The 20,417-nt window shown below is 37.6% G+C and overlaps 1 protein-coding gene across 3 annotated transcripts in view; it reads left to right on the top strand.

Annotated features, from left to right (window-relative positions):
* The window catches only part of tbc1d22a (TBC1 domain family, member 22a), a 182,166-nt gene that overhangs the window by 143,521 nt on the left and 18,228 nt on the right, over positions 1-20,417 (top strand). For all 3 annotated transcript variants that reach the window (XM_028449744.1, XM_028449742.1, XM_028449743.1), the window contains one exon: positions 8,534-8,629. In XM_028449744.1, the coding sequence (XP_028305545.1) occupies positions 8,534-8,629 (96 nt within the window). The remainder of the gene's footprint in view (positions 1-8,533; positions 8,630-20,417) is intronic.

Here is a 20,417-nt window from a genome sequence, read left to right as displayed (position 1 = left end):
GGGACGTTTAGTATGTCGATATTTACAACAGATGAGGATCTGCAATCCAAATCCAATCTGGATGAAACTCGATGGGGTTATTGAGGAACCAACAACGGAGTCAAATTTCATGATTGGTCAATTACAAACCGAGATATGAATTTTTTAAATGTTGCCAATGACGAGAGAGAGAGATTTTTCAAACTTATCCAGAATCAGGATATTGATCCGGATCCTCTTCAAAATGTAATGGAATCATCCATGGCATTAGGTCTAGCTTTGGTTAGAACTTTCCCAAAACCTGCTAGATACTATTGACCTAATTCGGCTAACAGACGAACAAATAAGCGTTGGTGAAAACATGACCTTCTTGGCGGAGGTTAAAAAACCCCCCCAAAAACCTGTTAATCTCTTCTGAGCTATCATCATATTATTGGGCAGATCTTCTTTTTGGATAGGATGTAACTCTTCAACCTTTGGACGGGTAGAGATCCCCAGTTAGTTGTACACATTCAGTTTGTTGAAGTGGGCCTTTGGACAGAATTGGCAGCAATTGTACTGTATATAAACAGAGAAATTAGGACTTGTTTATAGTCGCTAAAGGAAGGATATTAACAAGAAGAAATGATGGGAGAAAGCTCCCCGGAAACATTCCAAATACACCAAACTCAGAATTAAAAAAAAAATTATAAATGATTAAACGGTCTTGTTGTTTTGTTGCAACTTGAAAGCAACACACGTTATGCTGGTAATCCATCCTTTAAATGTTTGATGTTTTACAGTGTCATTTAGATTTATGTTTTTCTTTGTTGACTATACAGCTTTTCTTCCTTTACTTGTCTATTTTTCTGCGCTCATTATAGATTTGAGTTTCTTATCTTAGCATTCCCATATCACACTTGGCGTATTTGCTTGCCATCCTCTACCTTTACTGATTCACAATTCTTTGCCTTGTCACACTTATGACCTGTTACTTTTCCTCGTGTATTTCGCTGCTCCACATCTTCCACAATTCATGCATAAACCAGGGTTTCTTTTCTTTGTCTTAAGACTGCTATCATGACGTTACTATTTTTTTATTGAGTTTTTGCATTGGAAACAGACGCATTTGCTATGCAAGGATGAAAATAATGTTTAGGTCATGCACTGAGGCTCATAATAAATAAGAAGACCTTGCCCTTTGCCACAGTGTGTGTGTGTACATGTGTGTCTTCCCAGGGAGATTTTAACCTGAGTCTTGTAATGTCTCCGTTGTGGTCGTTTCCCTGCTGTGTGGCCATCTGTTCTGCAGCCCCATCCAACACAAATCAGTGCTTTTACTCTCACCCTCCTCTTTAGGGTTTTTTTTTTGACTTTTCTACATGCTTTTTGGCTTGTTTGCTTAATTTCCCTTTTTGATTCTTTTGTTCTTTTGATCTATAAAGGCGTAAGAGAGAATTTCAGAGAGAAAGCCACAAAGAGAAATGATTCAGAGCGTTACACCCACGGAGACTGCACTTCTCTTACAGAAAGACACGACGACGGACAGACGGACTGAGACCAAATTATCCCTGTCGTGTGGAGCATGAAATTAGCGAGTAGCGCTGTGTGGCAGCATTAGCATGGCTGTTAGAGGAATACGTGACATTTTCAAGCTTTGAAATGCAGTCTTTTTTTCCATACGGATGCTCAGGTTTACCAAGCAAAGAGCTGCTACGCATTGTAAGCGACTACATTTAAAACCACTGGGCACGATGTGATTACATTTATGGATTGCTGGTGGAAAATTGTGGTAATTTCCTGCAACATGGATCGGCAAATGAGTTTATAGATTTGGAATAAAAGCACAGTCTGAACAAACTAATCAACACTGCCCATATATCCACTATATTACCAAAGGTACCAAATGTATTGGGACAGCCTCTATATAACTTACCTGTAGTGGAGCGGTTGTAGAATGCTTATTCTAATGGTTACTATAGCCAACAGCACATTGAGAGCGTTAATGAAGCCCATCATTTTTTTTCTGAGTTGTTTTTATGTTTTCCATGAGCATTTATTATTTTTTTTACTGATGTCTCTATATTGGCTGTAAGAATAAATATGTGTGACAGTTTACTATCATTATATTTAATTAGCCTCTATACTTAAAGTTAACCGTCGACTCAATCTGCTCATAATATTCACGTTAATTAAACACAATTTACTGCCATTTGTCGCCCTAAATGCTATAGGAATTATTTTTTCTTAGAGCTTTCCAACTTAAATATTTAAGATATTTGTAGTGAAAATGAATCTAGAGTACCTGTTCCTTTTTTTATTTCTAGAAGGAAATGTTTCTCAGTGTTTCAATGATTGAGAGATTTTAAGAAGGCATATATTACATTTTCAAGGACCGATTGTTATAATGCAGTGTTTTTCAACCTTGGGGTCATGACCACATGTGGGGTCTTCTGGAATTTACATGGGGTCACCTGAAATGTCTAGTAATTGATATTATTAATTGATGATTAAAAATATATTTTTTATGTTAAAAAGTTATATTATTTTTCAAATTAAAACACAAAATACAGTTTTAAAAAATTGTATTCTGTACTTTAACTTTCACAAATATGAATCTATTTTAAACAGAAGTGCAGTTTAAAGAAAAGAAGAATGAGAAAAAACATGATAAAGACAAAAAATAAAATACATTAATAAATATATTACAGTATGTAAATATCTGAGCTGGTACGACTCGTCACATTGTGCACTAATCCTGGCTACTCTGTATTTATAACACAGTTCAACAAACACGGTTAAAAGCTATGATATAATAATGGAGTCACGATCCAAAAAAGGTTGGAAGCCACTGTTATAATGCATAATAAACGTGATTAACTTGAGTCACTACTGATTCTAGATGTTCAAATCTTTGTTATGAAGAAAGAAATTATTTATTTATTATTTTAAACCTTATGCACAATAACAACTTATTTATGTACTTTATTGTATTTTGCCGTTACAGGGTAGATTCAAGAAAACGTATTTTGAGTATGCCGAGGTCGTCCCAAATGTCCTCTTTTTTGGAAGTCAAAATATGGTCAACCTAATGTAGAGTATGTTTCTTTTATTGGTGTATCGGTCTCCATATTTAGTCACACACTTTTGTCATACAACATTAATAATATTTTTTTTATTATTATTATTATTTTACGGACTCCCAAGCTAAGGTTCCAGGACCAGAGTTGGAGAACCCCTGCTTTAGATGATGGGCCTAAAGCTGCTTTATAAAACATTGTCACAAATTCATGTTTGTTTTTCAGTCGAGCTTTGTCATTTTGGTTCAGTATCTCTTTATGGCAGAACTAAATCATGTTTTTTCTTTTTTCATAAATTTAAAACCTACTATTTTTTATCGCTGGAAATATTTACACATCTTCAAATCTGTGCATCTATTATCTTTCATCTCCAACGCCACCATGCCCCTTTCACCTTGTCAACAGTTGGCTCGTCAGAATATTGAGTTGGTCCCACGTCAGGCCATTTTTGTTTTGGAGGGATGAGACTTGTCAGACAGCAAACGCAGCATTTTAAAGACGCGGTGACACTGCAATACGCCTCCTCCCGCCCACACGGCTCTCCACTTTCCCTTGTTCTCCTTCGTTAACCCTGAACCTTCTCATCTCTTTGGTCTTTAACATACCTCTCACCACCTTTACACCTCCCATTCTCCTAAGCAAAGCCTCTAACTGTATCCTCATCACTGCTTCCTCCCACACCGTGCCTTTTCACCCTTTTCCACGTTGTCTGCTCTTTGATCAGCAGTGTTTGTCAGTCCAGAGCACTGTGTGTCTCAGCCTGTATGGCTGCTCTGACATGAGGAGGAGCAGGCATAACAATGGAGGAGGAGACAAGTTGGACAGAGTCACCTTGACTCACTTGACAAACTTTATTTTGCAAATCCTAATAATGAGAGAGCAATGAGCTGAAGCTGAAAGAGAGGCTGGTGTGTCGAATGGAGGAGTAGATGGTGAGAACTGTTGACACTGTACATACTCCACAGTATAAAAACATCTATTTACACCCGGGTCTGTCACAGTTAAGAGATATGTACTGTCGGACTGAGGTGTTTGTCTGCTTCGGTGAGTTTTCTCCTGACAATCATGTTGACATGTTTGTCTGTCCTGCAGCGTTGAAGATAATATTTGCTCCAAAGTAATGTTCAACAACTTTCTGCTGAGCTGGATGTTATTAACAGGACAATTTGCCAACAAGAAAAAAAATTCAGTCAAAACCTTTACACTACATTCACACTGCAGGTCTTAATGCACAATTCTGATTTTTTTCAAAAAATTAAATATCATGTGTGTGATTGTTCATATTACATATTCAATGCTTGTTCAATCAGTTTAGAGTATGGACGCAATGCGACCCCTGAATTGAGCCCCAACAGAAGTCAGCACTTATAACTTTAAAAAGAGTAAAAAAGAATAAAGCTCTCCTTCCATTGTCCACCACATTGGAGGCAGATGGACTTCTCTGTCTGCTGCACAAACATTTAATATTGTAGAAAACTAAATAAACAAAAAAATATGTTATTGTTAAAACATGTTTTATTTTACAACCTAATTATATTTTTTTCCCCTAATTTAATGTGGCTGCTCCGTCAGGTTCTGTAAATTTGTAAATTCTGGCCTGACATCAATGCGACACGAGAGTTTGATGGTCAAAACATGGAGAGAAAGCTCACTGGAGCTGTGCGTCCTTAGCGACATCCATGGAGGTCCGCGCACAGCATCCTCTTTCTGCACCGCAGCGGACACGCACATACCGGACCCCACACGGGCTTCAGGCATCCAGCTGTTCTCTCCCTCACACACACTTTACTTTCACTGTATTTTCTCATTCAGTGGCTGTTAATATTGACTATTGTTTGATTTAAATTATTTTCTTATTCTAGAAAGGTTAAATGAAGCCTTTCTTCATCTCTGCTGTGTTTTGTGTAAACATTTACTGCAGAGGATCTCTGCGTGTGTGTTTGCACCTGCTTGTCAGTTGTACTATTTTCCTGTGCTAAAACAATCACCGCAAACTGCTCCAAATTTGATTAATTACATTGCGCCCACTGTATTAATTCATTTACATGTCCCATATTTTTGCTCCCCATGTGTGCTCCGCCTACTATACATATTCATTAGAGGGAAACGCGCTAAATGGTTTGAGGGCGCATTGCGACGTGCAGCAGCCGTGCAGCAGCCATGCAGGTTATGTATGGCCTTATTAGAGCATGGAGTGACGTTTGCACACGTTTTAATACCCCTAAACCTTTAGGGAATCCGTCCCTTAATCTTATTCTAGCTTTGTAATTAATGAACTGCATCACAGGGATGTATTAATTAAATACATAAAACAATCAGTGTTATTCAATATTCACATTTAAAGGTCATATATTGTTAGAACTGTAATGGTCAATGGTACTTAACATAATAGTCATCTTTTAAATAGTAAAAACATCACCAATAAACCTTGTGTTATACAGTTAACATTACTGTAGGTAATATATTTTTCAAAAAATGGGGAAAAGGCCACTACATTAATTTATCGCACAGACAGTTGTACCCATAACACATTAGCAGCTATAAGAAAAAGGTGGATAGAGCAATTTTTTATTCTTGAAGGGGGGCACATAAGAAAAAGTTTGGGAACCATTGACTCGAGGAGAGAAGTTGTTTTTGGGGACGATAACCTCCTTTTTTTCTCACTTAACCACCTCTCTCTGTTGTTTGATCACCACACTTACCTCAATCTTTCCATTAATCTATTGCACACAGACACTTTATGAGGAAATGTTACAAATCAGTGGGATGCAAAATAGGATAACACTCAAACTGTAGCAGACAACAAGAGGTATAAAAGATAAACAATGTCTTTTTTTCTTTAATGGTTTGTTACAGCAGTCTTTATCTCTGCTATTAATCCCAGTGGTCTTGCCTTCCTGAAGGGAGCGTCAATTATCACAGTAGAAAGACCATTTGTGTTATTTCCCACAGAGTTATTGCTTACTGTTTCCCAGCACATAAACGGGCTGAGTGCTTTAAAAAGTAGCACTTACAGTTGAGTGTAATTCTTTCAAAAAAAATGTAAATAACTGCACTTGGTAATGCAGTAAATTAGAAATAAACTGTGTATATGTACCCCCGGCCTCTTCACAGAGCAAATACAATAGATTGTAGTCTGTGAGAGACATAGTTGTATTAACAAATGTCCTGTAACATCTTCTGGAGTGTTTCTGTAACTATGATTACTGAGTTTTCATTCCTCACACCTGCCTGTCAAACCAGTGCACATTTAATCCAAACCACATCATGAGCCAGTCAGGTTCTGCCCTGTACTGTAGCCTCACATCAGTGAATTTCAAACACTTACTTAATGAATGATTTGAGTTTTGGATTGAAAATAACTGTTGAAGTCTCATTCCCTTTCCCCGTGCTGCCAGTCATCTACAGAACCTGTGTTTTTTTTTTTTTTTTTAAAGGCTTCCGACAAGTATACTAAAACATGGAAAACAACATTTCAGATCACTGTCTACAACAGAAACAGCAATATGTTTTTGCTACACAGCATTATTAAAACTGTCTGTCCAGAGGAGATAAGATTACACCCCCTGCTTTCATATAGACTGCCTCGCTGTCTGCTGTCTCTCACTGCTGCCATCACTTTCTGCTTTTCCCTTCTACACAACATCGCCCCAGTGTTATAGTACTCCAGACCAGTCTTCATCTTGAGGCCACATTTTGAAGCTCTTGGTCATGTCTTGATCTCAAACTGTCGTTCTCGAACTGGCCAGACTGGATTTTTTGTCAGGAACAGCACTGATCTGCTGTTCTTCAACTTCATTAATGTGATCGTAAAGTAATCTGACCTTGGAAGTCTTTTCCAGTGCTTTATGTGTCAGAAACCTGCAAAAACCCATCTATCAGCCCATCTTGTTTCTGGTCATAAATATCTCATTCACATGATGAATATACTTCATATTGTCAGATATTTAAAACAATTCTGGATTTATTAGTGTATGGCTTTTAAATACAGACAGGGACGTTTTTATTATTTTATTTTATTTTTGCAGGATATGAGATTCGAATGAGTTGCAGACACCTTGTTTTTGTCTGTCAAATGTATTTTATAGAAAACTTAAATGAAACAGAGAATGTTCTTTAACGTTCAACCTTGTCATGGTTTTTGGAATAGATTTTTATGGTCTTGGTCTTTTCTTGGTCTTGGTGCATTCTGGTCTCTGGCAAGTCTTGGTCTCTGATAATGCATGTGGTCTTCAGTACAACACCACGTCTTCCTATATTCAATGTGTGTTGTCAGAAGCTGCCACCAATGACCCAATAATGTGATTCACAAATGTATTTATTTTTTTGAATATTGCATGCAGGCCAAAAGTCATCCAAATTCACAAAAGGGTTTAAATGATTGAGCTCTGTCTTGATGCTCCACTTGGAGATTACAGAATATATAAATTATGACAGCGTGACATTCTTGGTCTATCTTAAAATCTGACTGTTCAGTTTTCAAGTCCTTAAACTAATAAAGAACAAAGTAAATTTTTGATTGGAATTTCAGATGCTTTGTTGAAGTCTTATTTATACAGTATGACACCACCAGGATTGCCATGGCCTTTCAATGCCACATGAATTCAGGTAATTTTTGAGGAGCTCAGAAGACAACTTTGGTCAAGCTTGTAATAGTGACTTAACATAGTGTCAAAGGCCCCTTTCTCCTTCAACTAAAGCAATGTTTTTTTCCTTCATACATGCAAATATGTGCAAACACTATGCAGACTTGTGTTTTTTAAATTAACATAATCTCACACAACAGGAAAAAGTCTTCATAACCTTATGATTTGTTTAAGTGCAAGGCCGCTGTCCTGTTTTCATACTGCAACTCTCTGTAAACATCCGAAGCAATTTTCTCGGCTTTACCATTTGCTGCTTTCACATTTTTATTCTGCAGCTTTGACTGTGAATCATCCATAGGAAGTTATTTAGTTAAGCTGTTTTGTTTTTAGTTTGATCCTTCCCCTCCAACCAATCAGGATATGAAATTTTTGTTCAAGCAGTAATGCCTACGTCAGATTGCATTTAATAAAGACTACGATCTTTCGATGATACCTTTGTACAATACCACGGTGCACAAAAGTCCTTTTGCTCTCAAAGGACTTTGTAATTATAATTTTTTTGATGGTGTGCAGGAGAGAAAATGAATAGAGCAAGAACCTTTTTTCCCCTTTCACTGTCTTTCATTTAAACCTCCTCTTACTGCAGAGTCATAAAGTAAGCACAAACCGAAAATGGGATTTTGTATCTTTCTTTGTCTTTATCACCCTGAAAATGTATATCTGCAGCATGTGGGTAACAGTGTTTTGAATTCTGTTTCTTCTTCATCATCTTGTGTGTGTGAATGGGTAAATGCGTCACGCAGAAATGATTCTAAATGTCTCCTAAACTGAAGAGATTTGGGAGCTGCTCTCAGAAGCCTGGCTTTCATCTTTTATTTGAACCCTTTTTGTGTCTTTCTATCTTACCAGGCTGAACCCGAAGGCTTCTCTCATTTCCACCTGTACGTGTGCGCTGCCTTCCTTGTGAGATGGAGGAAAGAGATCCTGGAGGAGAGAGACTTTCAGGTAATATGCACTTGAAGCACAGGGGGCGCTGTAAACATTTGTGTCACCGCTCAGAAGTAGGACACCAACAGACATAGCAGAATTTCACAGTGCTTGTTTTTTTACACCCAGCTGGCAGCGCTGACAGTGATACTGTGTGTATCGCTTCATATTTCTGCACATTGATCAGAGGATGTGTAAAAAGTGCATTAGGAAGCATTAAACGAGCCCATCAGGCCACATCTCTTTCCATTACCTCAGAGGTCATTAACTGTGAGGTTCAAAAGTCCCTGCCAGTGGATTAGGAGATGACAGTGAGCAGCTGCCAGAAGGTAAATGTTTGCCAGCTTTTTTAAAAGCTGCAACACTGGTAAATATCATCAGGTATAAACATCAACGTTAGTCCCTGGCTGCATTCTTCCCCTTGTTTCTGATTATTTTTTACTGTTTCTGTTTGAGACATTTACCAACATGCCACGACTGTTTGACCCATACACAAAGGAACTTTATCAAGTATATGTTGTGCTCTGTTATCAGGTACTTAAGGGCAGATTGGTGACACTTTACTTGAAGTTTTATGCGTAAGGTTGACATTATGCTGTCATTATCTGTCATTAGCATAAACAAGGTTTCTTGAAGACATTAAGTGTTGTTTGTTAAATAATGACACCTTTCTTTAAATAATGACACCTTTGGAGCTATGTTGGCATTTTTTGGGTTAGTTGGAGGAATTTAGTGGGGTTAGGGTAACAAACAACACTTATTGGCCACGGTTACATGATGTTTTTATGAATTATTTATTCTGAATGAAATCATTCGGAATTAAAGTTTTCTGCTTCGTCTTTACATGGAAATGGTAATTCCCGAACGAGGTTTAGATGGAAAACAGGTTTATTCGGCTTTAGATAGTTCCGCTGTAGGTCTGGGAGTTGGGAAGGCTCTGATTGGACAGGGGAGAACGTGACGTATTGTCTATCAGGAAACACACACAACAAACCTTTTATTGTTGCTGTAACACAGAACACCACACATGAGAACTGTTTTCACCTTTATTTTGATTGTAGTTTTGAAGCAGCAGCTAGACAATGACACACGGTTTCAGTTTGGACCGCGGAGCGGAAGGGCGATTGGAACTAATCACCGGTTAAAAAAAAAAAAGTAAAACTTTGGAAAACAAACACCAGGAATAAATAGTTGCTCCCTGGTGAAGATAGTAGCTCAAACAACAGGTAAAATAATAAAGTGGTGATATTACAGCCTGTGAATGCAGTACGGGGACGCATTTACTCGGCCTCCGGGTCTTAGTGCCTGCCGTCCGGTGAAGCCTGTTCCTTTTACCGTGTTTACCGAGGTCTTTGTGTGTTTAATATGTCTGTGTGTGTCAGTGAGAAAGTCTGCATGTTTATGCCTCCGTCCATCCACTCTTTTATTAAATCCATGTCTATTAAATAGTCTAGGCTGGAGTTCGGACCGCCGCCATCTTGGATTTTGTCGTCACCCGGGTGTGATTGCGCAAGAGAAAATTGATCCGAATTAACTTAAAGCGGAATTAGGCAAGTGAAGTGTTTACAAGAAAGAGGAGTTATCTAATTCGGAATTAAAAACGAAATAAACCAATTAACTTTAATTCGGAATTAAATTAGCATTAGGAATTATGTGTTTACAAGGTCAGGTTAAAGAGGAATTAACTTTTATTCCGCTTTAAAGAGGAATTAAAACTCCCATGTAAACGTGTCCATTGACAGCCTTCATGGCACCTTATTCATGCTAATGAGAGGTGTCATGTCATAATAATGACAGCGTAATGTCAGCCTTTATGTATAAAACTTCAAGTAAAGTGTTACTGGCAGATTTACTAAGATCTTAAATAAAGGGTGCAAAACTTCTTGCATGCTCAAATACTTTTGAGGAACTATTTCCTGACCAGCTGAGCCAAATTGTGTGGGGTTTGCACTATTAATCAGCGAGCGTAGTGACATCAGCACACGTTTTTGATGAAACCCTTTAGTAAGTTCAGATAAACACAAAGCTAATATCCTGAAGGAATTCTTTTGTCGATTCCTTCATTTTATTTTGTTTACAATTTGAAAAATCATGTTATTTTATAAACTGATGAGCACAACTGAATTGGAATGCTCATCACAGACTGGACCACTTACACTGCAGTTTGCCATCGCTTGTTTGCAAGACCTGCATCTCGGGTCCTGAATGGACTGATTTATCATTCTAAATTGGCTGGCTGGTTCGGAATAGGTTTCGGCAACTTTTGGCAAGATTTTAGTCGACTTAACCTGTCACAGAGTTAGTTGTCGAAAATATAAAGGAGTATATAAAGTGTTTATGCATTTAAGAAAAATAATAGGTACATTAACATTTACCAATGGGAATATACAAAAATTTGTAAATACAAATAGAGATTTGATCCTCGTTATCTGAACATCTTTGATTTTGTTTACTTTTTCCTTTCATTTAACAACATATGACCAATAAAACAAGTTTTTCTACACACACGTAAACGTATCAGTAGGCCTGTTCATCCTTAAAAAAAAATTACACTAAATAATGAAATGTATAAATCAAAATAGCCAGTGGTCAAAAAAACAAACCCAATACAACAAGTGAACTATTCATAATTTAGCATCTACTTTCCCTGAATATTTAGATCAAATCTGAAATATTTAAATTCAATCACATGATACATTTGGGAAAATTAACTGTTCAACATTTCAACTGGAAACAAAGACCATTAACACTATTAGGGAATTTGGTGTTATTGGAAATTTTCCACACATCTGTTCTTCTATTTTGTCCAGCGTTTCCATTTCCTTTTTGGATCTTTCTCGGTGCGATGCGACAGGTGTGTGTATGTGCAGTAATTAAGAGGACATTGTTCCATCAACTACCTGCTTCTTCCATGTCTTCCTCAATCCAACTCCACACGCAAGAATTAGCCTGACTGACAGCTTGTTACCAGCAGACACAAGCCACGTCTTACTTCCTCACCACACATTTAGCTTACTTGCTATTGGATCACTCACTGGTTTTTCCAGCCTTCCACACAAAATAAGTAGTTTTGATTAATACCTTCCTTGATGTAATGTGTTTGTTCATGATTTTAAATGTTTTTGCTGCTGATTTTAATGTTGTTTTTGATTTTTAAGCTGTTGATTGTTTTCTGTTGCACTTTTTGATCATGTAAAGCACATTGAGTTGTCTGGTGTATGAAATGCTCTTCACAAAGTTTGAATTTTTTCCCATGCCAACATTTTAGTTTGATTTTTATCCGTTAAGGAAAGTGTCAATACACTTCGATGTAGTTACATTATCTACCCGAAAAAAATGTTTGGCCATCGAAATCAACACGACTCTCTAGGCGCTCATTCTGGGTTTTTCTCGTGTCCCCAGTAATATCACACTGTGTGTGTCTGTGAATGAGCGAGTGCTACTGTCAACAGCTTTATACTGTAGAGGATTTAGCAACTTTACTAAGCAGCACAGATTCTAAGCACTGCAATCTCAATCTGGCTTTCCTCTCACTGAGATGCCGCTTCACCATCACTCTCACACTTGACTTGCCAACATATTATTGTGCTACAAACTGCTCACGCTGGTTAATATGGAAACTTAAATAACTGTAAGCACACACATATTGCTGGAACAGACACACAGCATCGTAAATCATTAGCTTGCTGAATTTTCTTTCCCCAATTCAGTGAAAATTGAAGAATTCCAATGGCACACTGGTTCAAATACACCGCCTTAGACAATAGCAGCAGAGTCTTGTAAGTTTGATTGTTTAATGTTGGTTAATGTTTTTGAAAAGTTCGAGTTAAAAAACAAAGAATCAGCAGCAGCAATTATGTTGTATTCAAATAGTGTTTTCCACACCTTTTTCATCTGCTTCAGGGTTGCAATCTTTTCCATTAAGTCTTACGCTGCGTTCACACCGGATGCGTCACGAAATGTCCGTACATCAAGATTACATACAAAGTCAATGAATAGATGCGTCCCAGATGCAAAATCTTTCCAGTGCGGGCAGGGCGGTGCGATCCGTATCAAGTGTGTTGGCCATGCGAGCGCACTCCCGATTTTACGCATTTCCGCACACCCGCAACAGTTGGAAATATCGAACTCCTGCAACTGTTTCGCATGACAAAAGCCAATCAGAGTCTTTGTTGACGATGACGTCAGGCCGTCAACATGGACACCGGTCTGTTCACCCATTCAACCATGGAGTAGAGGCTGTGTGTGTTGCTCTGTAGTTTTCATCTTTGAAAGTCTGCACTGAGCTAGGATAGCGTTAGCCGCTAATCACACCGGCTTTTTTCACTGGTGGTTTATGCTTGTGAGAAAAGAAAAAGGAGCGCAGCTCCTCACTTCAGCAGGCAGTTAAACTCACCGAGTTGGATGTGTCACTGATGGGCGGGGCTTGGCTTCAGATGAAGCGAATGGGGGCATTTTTTGATCCTGCGGACCCTGCGGTACGTTTCGTACGGCAGATGCGTCCGGTGCCACAGAAGACGTATTCGGTGTGAACGCTGCATTATCTCAGTGTTTCCACTACTACAAGGGCAAAAGGTAAAAGAAAATTAAAGTTTAGAGTTATTTTAGCAGTGATTAAGTTTTTGCTTGTCTTATGCTGTAATACTTCTTGAGAAACACTATCCCCATATGCAATTTTTTCAAGACGGCGAGCGGAAACACAGGATTAATTAAAGCTGACAATACATTGGTTTGTGGTTTGCACTCACTGGAGGCCTGCAGGCAACAGCCACCTTTCAAAATGTACTAAACAATTGAAGGGCTTTTTCTAGCTACGTTCTGTTTTTGTGAAAGCAATGACTTCTATCTAATGAGAAGGCTGATGCAATTGGAACCTCGAAAGTGTTTCCGTTTTGTGTTTGGTTGTGTAAATATCAAACTAGTCAAGGAGTAATTACACAATTGCTTTTAGATTATGTAAATTTGCTAATTTTCAGGGTTTTAACTCCATCTTGTCTTTGTTTAACCAACTTTTTTACAACTAAACGAAAGGGTTAAAGCAGGCCATAAGAACTCTAAAATAGCCAGTTTTCCACCAAATGTGATCAAGGAATAAGGTCTGCAGTGATTTTTCTTTTTTTTTTTTAAACCTAGGATCATCCATGCCCTTTGTGCATTTATTTTATTAAAATCACTACAGACTTGTAATATTTGTCTTTTGAATATGAAATGGCTCTGAGCTCTTTTAAAATTCTGCGTTTGCACATTCAGCCACATTATGGAAAAGAGGGAAAACCTTGTGCAATTACACGCTGGGAATGTTGTGTGTGTGCCTGGTTTTGGCATTCAAGCCCTCTTGCGTACCCTCTCCTTTCACATGAGAAATGAACAAGCCTTTATAGATAAAACTAGTGGGGGTTATACTTCTAAAGAACTCATGGCTTGAATATGAGCTAGCTGATTAAAGCTGATTCAACCACCAAAAAAAACCATTGCAGGCTGTCGAGTCCAGGTTATACATTAACTTACTTAATACACATATCCTCACCCACATATGAAAGGTGCCTGAATTATTTTTTGGCCATTTTGAGATAATATGCTTAACTCTTTTATTTTCATGTTTTTTAAATCTTTTCTTTATTTGTTACTTTTCTACATTTGAAATTGTGTAGATAGGTCGATAGATAGATGGTAGATTCATAGATAGATTGATAGATGGATAGATAGATAAATGGATGGATGGATAGGCATGCAGGACGGCTTCATTCCAGACTTGTAGTCCATTTAATTAGGCCGCCAATATATAAAAACAACAACAAAAAACCAGCATACATTAAAATAGTGGATAAAATCTCAAAATTTCCAAAAAATGACTGAGGCGCCTTAGTTACTGTCTCCCTTTCATTTAACGATAAAATCTTTTAAAAGCTACATTTACCGTCAATATTGGTCTACTATTTTGACTAAACTAAACTTCCAAAAGTTTATATTATGTTATCAGCTATTAAAAACAAAGTAGAATTAAAAAAAGTCAGGATATGGCCAATGTGACGTCAGGCCTCACTTAATTCAATTCAGTTACATTTAACTTTATTAATATAGTGCAAATTACAACAATGATCATCTCGAAGCTCTATCAAAATATAAAATTCAAAACTTACTGACAGCGTAGATGGAGTAGCTTGTGATCCATTAGAAACTGCTAATAAATGGCATTATTTCAATCAAATTAAGCAGTGATTTTTTAAATGTAGGTAGTAATAAGGTTTAGCGATTTGACAAACGTTTCTTCTTCATCACAAGATCAGTGATCATCTGATTCTCAGCTCTTTTGATTTGATCCTAGCCTACAGCGGTAGATACAACAAATAAAATGGTGTCTGAAAGTAAATTGGCAAACAGAGAACATTTAGTTTTTAACCCAAACAATGACAGACAGGTGGGTTTAATGTTGTCTTTTGTATCAAAGCATTTTGTTTTTAAGTACATTTTTATTTCATGGCTACTTTATGATGTGACCACCACCGTGCTTGATGGTAATATGCATATTGAGAGATAACCAAAAAACATAGGAGTTTGCTTGCCGCACAACGTGTCAACTCTTGTCTAAATCCAACCTGTTTTTGTTTGTGTAGCTAGCTGACAGCTCACAGGTTGTTTTCCTGTCACTCTCAGGACTCCGTCTCCACATGTTCTCCCGCGTCACTACCCAAAATATACACAAAAATACACACATGCATGCGCACACACGTGCACACTAACTCATTAACAGACCAAGCCACATGTTGTCTTGGCATTTACTCTTGCCTAGAATAAAGCAAATGAGCTCTCAATCCCTTCTTAACAGGAAGTCTGTTGTCTGTGCCTAATGGAACACAAAGGTGCTTTGTGCACTTGCGCATGCTGCTGACTGATGCATACATATTAATGTAGATGTTAATAGAAGAGGTCCCAATGCCCAGAAAAATAATTAAGAGACAATTATTTGGAACATTACTGTATTAAACCCCAATAATGGGTAATTAATGATATTGAAAAAATATTTAAAAACTGACCTCAGCATAGTCTTGATATACATTGGAATGCAGTGATTCTCAACTAATATTACTGTCAAATAATGAGAACTTGACGCAAACTGAGAAAAAAAAAATCTTCAATACCAAATACTTCAATACTAAAATAAAAATTAACTAAAAAAGCGCAACATTTATTTTCAAATTCCAAATAAATTGTACGATAACTGCAGTTCAAAAAGAGCAAAACCCACCAAAAGTAGTTTTTAAATTTTTTTAAACTTAAATCTATATATTTTTCTGTGTAACATGCATTTTTCTTGCAGCATGCCTTTCAAAAGTCCAATATGTATGACATTAAGTATTTATTTATTTTTGACCAGCTGTCTGTGACCCACCCAGTACAGGTCCCAGTACGGACCTGTGCGCATGCACAAAATTACTCCAAAAACACTCAAAATGAGAGAAAAATACACAAGATGACTATAGAAATACAAAAAAATATCAAAAATGTATACCAATAGACAACAACATGACAACAAAAACACAAAAAATGACAACGAAAATATAAAAAGAGTCTAACTGCTGTTGCTGGATTTTTGATTTGGTTAAATCATCCTTTCCTGAAGGGTCTTTATTTTTTTCCCACTGTCTGTCAATCATTGCACTTTTTCAATCATAGTGAACTCTTTGAATCACTCTTTGGTAGATTGCCTTGAAATCCCACCCACACACTGGTCTTTAGAGTGAATGCTGATGACTTTCCTCATTCCTTGACTTTCCTTTTAATTCCACCGTGATACATAGGATGGTTCACCCTGCGTCACTGTTCCTCAGGCACCATCATCCGGCCAAAATAAGAAATTTAAATAGACCAGTTTTTAAATTCTTATAATACTGCAGTTTATGATCCCACACTTTCAAAAGTAATGAGATTCCACAGGTGAATCTCCTAGGCTCATTGGGAAACCGTCTGCATAAGAACACTCCAAATTAACTGAATATGTTAACATTGTCTTCTGCTCTTTAAAGTACCACTAATGAAATTGAGCTGGGAACTTTTAATATGTTTGTGTGTAAAGGAGCTCCTTGGTTAAGATAAGCTTGCTACTTATCTAGTCATGCTCTGTTCTTGCATCCTTTGAAGGGATTGTGCTCAAATGTCTTTTTCGAATTAGTCATTTTTGGGTGTTTGATTGGGTTGCAGATAAAATAACCTCTCTTCATGAGTTTGCACGAGCCCTGTAGTACAATCATTTTTGATGGAGTGTTTTTAACACCTTTTTGACAGGTTTAGTTAAGTTTGCGAGTTGACAACAAAAGCCGTCAACTGTCCAATAAAAAAACAGCAAGCAGCCCACTCTTTTCACTCTTTTCGCTTTTGCACATGCATGCACACAAACAACAAACGCCCTTAGCGACATCATAAAGGTTCCTCGTTCATTTCCATCAATCTCCTCATTATTACACCAAATTGCTCTTCTAATTTCCCAAGGCCTGGAGGGCAGCTTGACTCGCAGCGTCTAGTTAGTGCAGTAAAGCAACCGGATGTTTTGTTTCATAACTTCATGCTTTGATTGATCATCTGACACAGTTTGAGACACGTTTTTGATTTCAAATGGGAAATGAGGACGTTGGAAAGAAGTTGAAAATGATTTTTTGTTTTGTTTTTTGCAAAAAGCATTTTGATTCTGCTCTGTAAAAAAAAAAAAAAAAAATACAGTGCAAGCTAATTGGCTTTAATTTGGAGCTTGGGAAGCAGAAGCATATGACAAACTGCTGCTAAGTTACATTCTTAAAGTCCTCAGAGAGAACACAAATGTTTGATTCACTTTAATGATTTTAATTAAAAAACGCATGTGGGAAGTCATTCAAGGAGGATAATTCATGCATTGTTATCAAATGTAGCGACGGGGGCAGCAGTGAATCTCCTCTCTTAGTATGTGGAATTGGATTGGTTAAGCTGTAAAATGAAAAGCAGGAGGAGTACGGCACTCTCAGAGCAATCTGCTATCCCCGTTCCACCTCAGCTGTCACACTACTACTAACTGCCCACCCGAAACGCATGAATACGTTCACACACACACACACACACACACACACTGATTTCAAAGTCTACTGCGCTCTGTTCGTCACCCACATTCACTCGCTCATTGCAACAACATCAACATGCACACAAAATATTTGTTTTCCTCTCACAGGTTTATTCACACAACTGCGATGCATTCACTGCACACGCACAGTTTCCAACACTCACACAGTAATGGGCAGGCAGGGAGATATTACACAGCAATGTGTTTGCGCTGCTCTTTTTTTTTTTTTTTAGAAAAGGCCAGCACAGTCAGCTCCATTCTCATCAGTAGATGCAGCCAGGACTGCTGCAAGACTCTCCCTCTTCAGACAACACTCGGCTCTCTGCTTTGCTAGGTTGCAAAGCCTGGAAATGTAACAGTTGACATTAAAAAAGAAACTAAACCATCAAAGTCATTTTTTTGCGCTGAAAGCAAATGTCTTTGGGTATGAAGAAGCGTTGTTGTTGTTGATTCTTGTATTTAAATTTGCATTTGGTTTTGACTTAGAATAGTGGTCTGTGATGCTTTGGTATTAGTCTGTGACATTAGCCCCGTCCCTCCTATAAAAACTAGTGCCTGTTAACTTTGCAATCTGGTCCAAATAGGTTGGATTGAGAGAACTGTGAATAGAGAGGTATTGTGAGTATTGAATAGGTAGTTAGCATAGCATAGATTGTTATTTGGAGATTTAATAGTATAAAGTGGGTATGTCTTAATTTTATCTAGAAGCCACTCCCCTAATCAAGGCGTTTTATTAATTTCCAACATAAACGCATGTTAGCCAAAACCTCGATGTTTAGTTGGTCTTTAAAGAGTAACTAATCCCCAAACCCACTTTTTTCTACTTGATACATATGGATTTGTAGTGCTATTTATTGATCCTAGTCCAACTTTAGTCAAAGTGTTTAAATTTTGTGTATTTCATTGTAAAATGTAAGAGTGACTGCCCTCTTAGGGTTGAACGCCGGCTATTGCAATTGATTTTTACTATTGGCTGAGACAGATTATGTGATGTAATTTCGACCATCGTGCGTCACTAACTGTGACTGTTGGTCCCACCCCTCTTATAAAACATGGTAGGAGGGATCTGTACTTCCTCCACTCCCGGTCCTCATTGAGCATTGATTGACAGCTCCATGGGGAACTACGTGGCGGACGTCCGCGGGAAATGATGATGTGGTAAACTATACAATAACGACAGCTTGAATGGATTTTGTTGCAGGTCTTGGTTTTCTTTAGTCCTGTTTAGTCCAATGTCAGCATCTCAATTGTCTATATAACAGCGTAAGCTGCTATTAATTATGCATCAGTACTCCTTCCTAGACACTGTATGTGACCCAGTTGATCATGACTAATAAATACCGTTTCCCTGAAATTTCTTTCATAAGCATGACTGAACAATCTCTCCATATGGAGGATTCCTTATTGTGATGGTTAATGTGAGGCCAAAGCCTTTAGCTGAATACATTGCTATTAGCTCAGTGTAAATGACTTTTTTTCCTGCTGTAATGAAAGCTGTGGTGATGGAAGGAAGCGAGAGGTGAACAAGTGAAACAGGAAGGAAAAAAAAAGATTTGTTCTCGCTTTAATTAATGGTGTGTGAAAAACTCCAGACCTTTTGTAAATGTCAGCGGCTGTCCTTGGGTCTGCTACGTGCAAAGAACGCCTTCGATTATTCAACTTCTGCAACAAACGAGAAGAAATGTTCTCCAAAGGAACCAGAATGTTCTGGAAATGTCAGTGCTATTTTGATCATTGTTAGAGAAACAAAATAAATGTATTAACATTTAAGATGTGGACTTAAGTACAAATGTATAGACTACATTTTTACAGCCAAAGGAAGAGAAAGGCAGGTCCCTTTTACATGGGCTATTTTGTTAATTCAGATCATCTGCTGTTGTTTATCACTGAAACAAAAACCTCTTCTGAAGGTTCATTTTAGTACATGTTAGGTCTAATTATCAGAAATGTTAAAAAAATAAATGGTGGGAGGATTGGAGTTCTCACAATTTGTACAGAAAATCTGGTCACTCCACATAATTTACTCTCGGCCAACACAAATTGGGATAAACAATGGAGTGTTTTCCTGCCAAAATTAGTTTTTTGCATTTTCTGCTTCATCCTTTAAAATGGAAAACATCACTCATGGTCCCTAAGAGTCTGAGCCTTTAATATACATACAGTATATTCTGTAGTTCTTGATCATTCAGTAATACCTTTGTATGTCTCTCACTTACATTAACACCATTTCATTTCTCAATACATTCACTCATTTATTTGTCTCCTGCACAGCCAAGTCAAACTTTCTCATTAATTTCATAGGTATATGGGACTCATGAACTTCAAGCATCACAGGCACTATTTGAACATATCTGAAGCAAAGCTTTAATTTCCTTTCAGAACTTGTTAAAGCTGCTGGAGACCGTAGTTGTTTATCAGACAGAGATAGTGTAGGCCTCATTGATCAATAAATAGAAGATCATTTGCTCAAAAAGAAAGATATAGAAGGTTGTAGTTGCGAATAAATAGTTTTTTTAAACCTCTCTTGTTGACATTGTCAGAAAGGTTTTGCCTGCGAATGAAGACTGTAGCAGATCAAACTAGAGCCATTGTTTCTGCCGGTCTCTTTAGTATTTTAAATCAAAGTCTAGAGCGATCATGTGCACTGTGAACACAACCGCACTTGGCGAGGACTAAGAACAGGAAGTCTGGGAGAGGACGTAGAGCGCACGGCATTGTGGG

The sequence above is a fragment of the Gouania willdenowi genome, chromosome 6, assembly GCF_900634775.1.
Source record: "Gouania willdenowi chromosome 6, fGouWil2.1, whole genome shotgun sequence".
Lineage (NCBI taxonomy): Eukaryota > Metazoa > Chordata > Actinopteri > Blenniiformes > Gobiesocidae > Gouania > Gouania willdenowi.
Note: the sequence above shows the minus strand (reverse complement) of the source record. Positions and strands in the feature narration are given on the sequence as shown.